This window comes from Salvia splendens, chromosome 6 (assembly GCF_004379255.2).
Source record: "Salvia splendens isolate huo1 chromosome 6, SspV2, whole genome shotgun sequence".
Taxonomy (NCBI): Eukaryota; Viridiplantae; Streptophyta; class Magnoliopsida; order Lamiales; family Lamiaceae; genus Salvia; species Salvia splendens.
The window spans coordinates 4,561,586-4,565,607 of NC_056037.1; the positions used below are offsets into that span (position 1 = coordinate 4,561,586).

Consider the following 4,022-nt stretch of genomic DNA (forward strand, 5'->3'; position numbering starts at 1 on the left):
CCAACTTTTTAAAAGTTCCATGATATTATGTGTCAATATCACAATTAAATGATCGAACTATCTAACGGTAGTAGTAAAAAAAATTTATTTTTTCATAAAACTGTTATGGAATTAATTTAAAAATAATAGTATGATCGGAAAACTATTTACAAGCAATACACGAACGAATGAATAAACAGACAAATTATTATTTTGAGTTTGAAAATAGATTTGATACATTGTGTGAATGCAAATAAAAAACATTTCCTAATAAGCTTAGACATTCGGCAATAAGCGCGTTTGGCGAGATCATCATAAATTATTAAAGCGTTACGGTACATAAAATATCCAACCAAATTCAAAATTATAAAGTTGCCTCACATGGCTATGAAAATGAATGATACACAACTTTGGCACCAGTTGGTTTCATTTCCCAATGATAAGCAGATGTTGAAGAATTCAGTGTTTACTACATGTAGTATATGGTTTAGTGATTCAGGATGCAGAACGTAGCATGATCTCCCTGGACTGGACCGAGGCCTTCGATGTTAGATGGATCTATCCAATGGAGAGCAAACAGACGAGCCCCTAATACTGGTAGGAGCTTTCATTGATCTGGACTTCCAGAGCTAGCAGTGAATATCTGAAGAACTGCTTCAAGCGCAGAAACACCCCATCTTTCAACATGCCGTACAATCTGTTCAAGAAAATAGTCGATGCATTATCTGGTAGTTAGTCTTCAGCAACTCGGTGTTTGTTGGTACTCACTCACTCTAAAATCTTCATCTAGATCATATGTTGTTGTTCCATCAATGCTAATCAGTGGCTTCCACGGAAGTCTAAGGTATGTTCTGCAAAGTTCAAACCAAATCCATGTCCACATGAGAAACATTTTTCCAATTGGCCATTTTTGCCACTCTTAGAACTGCAAGTTTTTAACCACTGATACAGGCCACTTTATGACTGCAACTAGATTTGACAATCCATGGCAAAATATTTTTGTATTTTAAGTTGTGTCAAGTGTAAAAATCAGTTGATCACTGATTTAACACAAACTATAGAGAAAAGGTGCATTACTCATGAAATACTGAACTGGTGTAAGGAGGCATGTAAACTATCTTCTATCCCATTCCCTTTCACATTCCCCATTTCTCATGAACTTTTGAATTGGTCCATCAGGCCTATTCTTTGATCAGATAAACTAAAGGCATCTCCAAATCCTCACTAATATTTACCACACCCACTCGAACATTTTCACACACAGAGATACATTTTTCCTTGTGTTAAGATTAAGGAAATATCATTATTTTTTCCTCCACAAAAAGGAGACAAATGAACTGATTTCAAAAGTGCATAGGGCCACAGGACAGAAGGTCATTTCAGTCTGAATTTTGATCACCAAATTAATTAAGGGGTCTAGATGCTCATATTCCCAAAGATAAATATTAGTAAGGGTGCCACAACCAGCAAAACTCATATCTAAGCAGTTGCAATGACTTTAAACATAGAGCTGAGAGCACCTTAGTTTCCAGGAAGCAACTACGGATATTGTTTCACCGTCAAGCTCCTGCATATGAAGCACATAGCATAATCGACAACAATTTATTAGAAATAAGTAGAGGAGGGGGGAATGGAATTAAATCTGTGCATAATGTCTAAAATACTTTGATGGTCATTAGAAAGATTCTGCTCAGCTGAACCATATTTCAACATGGCATGAGATGAACAGGAATTGTATGCATAAAGAATACCTTAGTTAATTCTTGTAACTGGATTGAGGGGCTCTCAAAGAAGGGCAGAAGCAGACCCAAGTTTCGTGCATATAATTCCTTACCTAGCAATGGGAATAACTGTTACAAGTAACTTTTTGATATTCAGTTTCTCACATCCATTTGATTTATAATCTGTTGACCTCAAACCAGGGAGGGCAACTGATGAAATTTACAGCGTGTGGTAGATATTGGAATTAGTGTTAGCAAGGCTCAAAATTATCTGAAGGGAGAAAATAGAAGGCATTTTTTGGCATTAGCATTAATTGTAACATAAATTGTACTACTATACTCTAGTACTGTTCATTCCCCTCAATATGCATATTCACAGCTTACAAAAATGAAAAGGGGAGAACAGAAACATGTCTTAATATGAAAAACAGATAAATTAGCATAAGGAAGTATGCTAACACATTGAGGAAAACTGTCCTCGTTATCTAAGCTAGCGTCTAAAAGATATGGAAGAGGAAAGTCAATAATAAGTAGATACTCTACGTGCATAAAGTTTTTATTTCCAGATATCATCAAGGGTGATTCATCAAATCAAATCAAACTAAAAGGAAGAGTTTCTCATCTGCATACACATTTCTATACACTTTCTTTTCCCCATCGCAATTTCTCACCTCGAAATTTGATGGTTGGATCTTCAAATATGCATTCTTCAGCATAGATGGCGGAGGTAAAGAGTCCTGTATGCAAGGAAGAACACTATGACTCTTTATTAACTTAGTGAAAAATCCATAGAATGCAGAAGAGATTTCAGTGTGGAAGGTGATGACTGACTGATCATATTACAATCTAAACACATAAAATGATAAAATCCAATACCTGTGACAAAATAAGCTTTCTCATAATCAGATCTGATCACCGAAAGCACGTCTTCTGCACTGGAAATCGAAACTTGCTCATTCCATTCATCATCCACTGAATCTGTTCTGAAACATTATTTCCACGATAACGATTGATAAGACTAAACATCACAAGTACGATTACATACTGATAAGTACGACAACAGCAAAAACATCAACTGAACCAGATAAAGAATTGAAATCGTGAATACATGATGAACACATAAAACTGCTCGAATTTCATGATCTCATGTGATGTGCAATTTGCAAATAAATAAAACTCGGATGCAACCAAAACTGTTTATAATAAAATTAACAATAGAATCGAGAAAAATCGAATCAACGGACGCAGATATACGGAAAATCACAATAAATACCGTCCTCGACCAGCGGGAATAAATAGCCTAAGGATTTCCGTGACGCCGCTCACAGCAACCTTCAGCGGCTGCGGTGTTTGAGTTTCTTTACTTTTGCCGTTGGAGGCAGATGAACGACAACGGAATCCATTGACTCTCTGAATATATCAAACCATATTCAACAGAAAGTGAAAATGCAACTCTTGAATGAACAAATTCGGGAGAGAGAAGTAGAATAGAGAGTGCTGACACTTTTTATTGGCAGCAAAATATGCAATTGGCGCCCCAATGCGCAGCTGCGAAGTCCCGCCATTCTGATTCGGAGTGTTTGTTGTTTGCATTGGAGGACTTGCAAGTTCATTTTCCACCACTTAAATTTGAACTCGGATTTTCATTTCAAATAAATTATAGGAGTAGTAAAATTTAAAACCCATAAAACAAAGCAAATAAATTATCCTAATCAAAACAAAATATAGAAAAAAGGAGATGAGATATACAAAAAATAGTTGGAGTCTTGGAGACTCGTATATTTTTATATACTATATCAAAATAAAATTATCATTATAGGATCTTTAATTTTGATATGTATATTAAATGACTCATCACTAGTCAAAAATAACATTTTTAAGAATAATAGAAAAATACATGAAGCGAAAATAATCATAGGATTTTGGATAAATAAAGTAGAATCTCCTCTAAGAGCATCTCTAAGGAAGAGAGTAAATGGAGATGTAAAGAGAAATAACTACCATATTTCTCCAAAAGAAAGGGTATTTATGGAGGTATTATACCTTATTTCATTTTGAAAATGTATCTTTACACTTTCTTGATATAGAAGGTGAAATTTTAATTATTTTGTTTGTCTTTTTAATTGACCTTCTATCCTTGGAGTTCATTACTTTGTAAAAAGATATAATAACCTTTTTGAAAAGGTAAATGAGAAATATACCTTCTTAATATACCTTTATCCCTTGAAGATGCTCTACTATAAAGGGGCTTAGTTCTTGTTAACTTCCATGTACAACCACGCGCATAGGGATAAATTTGAAATAATAACTCGAGTGAAATTT

The 4,022-nt window shown here is 34.7% G+C and overlaps 1 protein-coding gene across 2 annotated transcripts; it reads right to left on the reverse strand.

The window, feature by feature from the left end:
- Positions 1 to 262: 262 nt before the first annotated feature.
- LOC121809889 lies at positions 263 to 3,358 on the reverse strand. Of its 2 annotated transcripts, none has more exons than XM_042210730.1 (8): positions 3,203 to 3,358; positions 2,974 to 3,110; positions 2,577 to 2,683; positions 2,372 to 2,437; positions 1,731 to 1,813; positions 1,500 to 1,546; positions 752 to 830; positions 263 to 676 (listed from the first exon to the last, which is right to left on the reverse strand). In XM_042210730.1, the coding sequence occupies exons 1-8, from the start codon at positions 3,311 to 3,313 to the stop codon at positions 587 to 589; spliced, it is 720 nt and encodes a 239-aa protein (XP_042066664.1). In that variant the 5' UTR covers positions 3,314 to 3,358; the 3' UTR covers positions 263 to 586. The 2 variants fall into 2 exon arrangements, with proteins under 2 accessions (XP_042066664.1, XP_042066665.1); XM_042210731.1 differs by having other exon boundaries at positions 748 to 830.
- Positions 3,359 to 4,022: the final 664 nt, after the last annotated feature.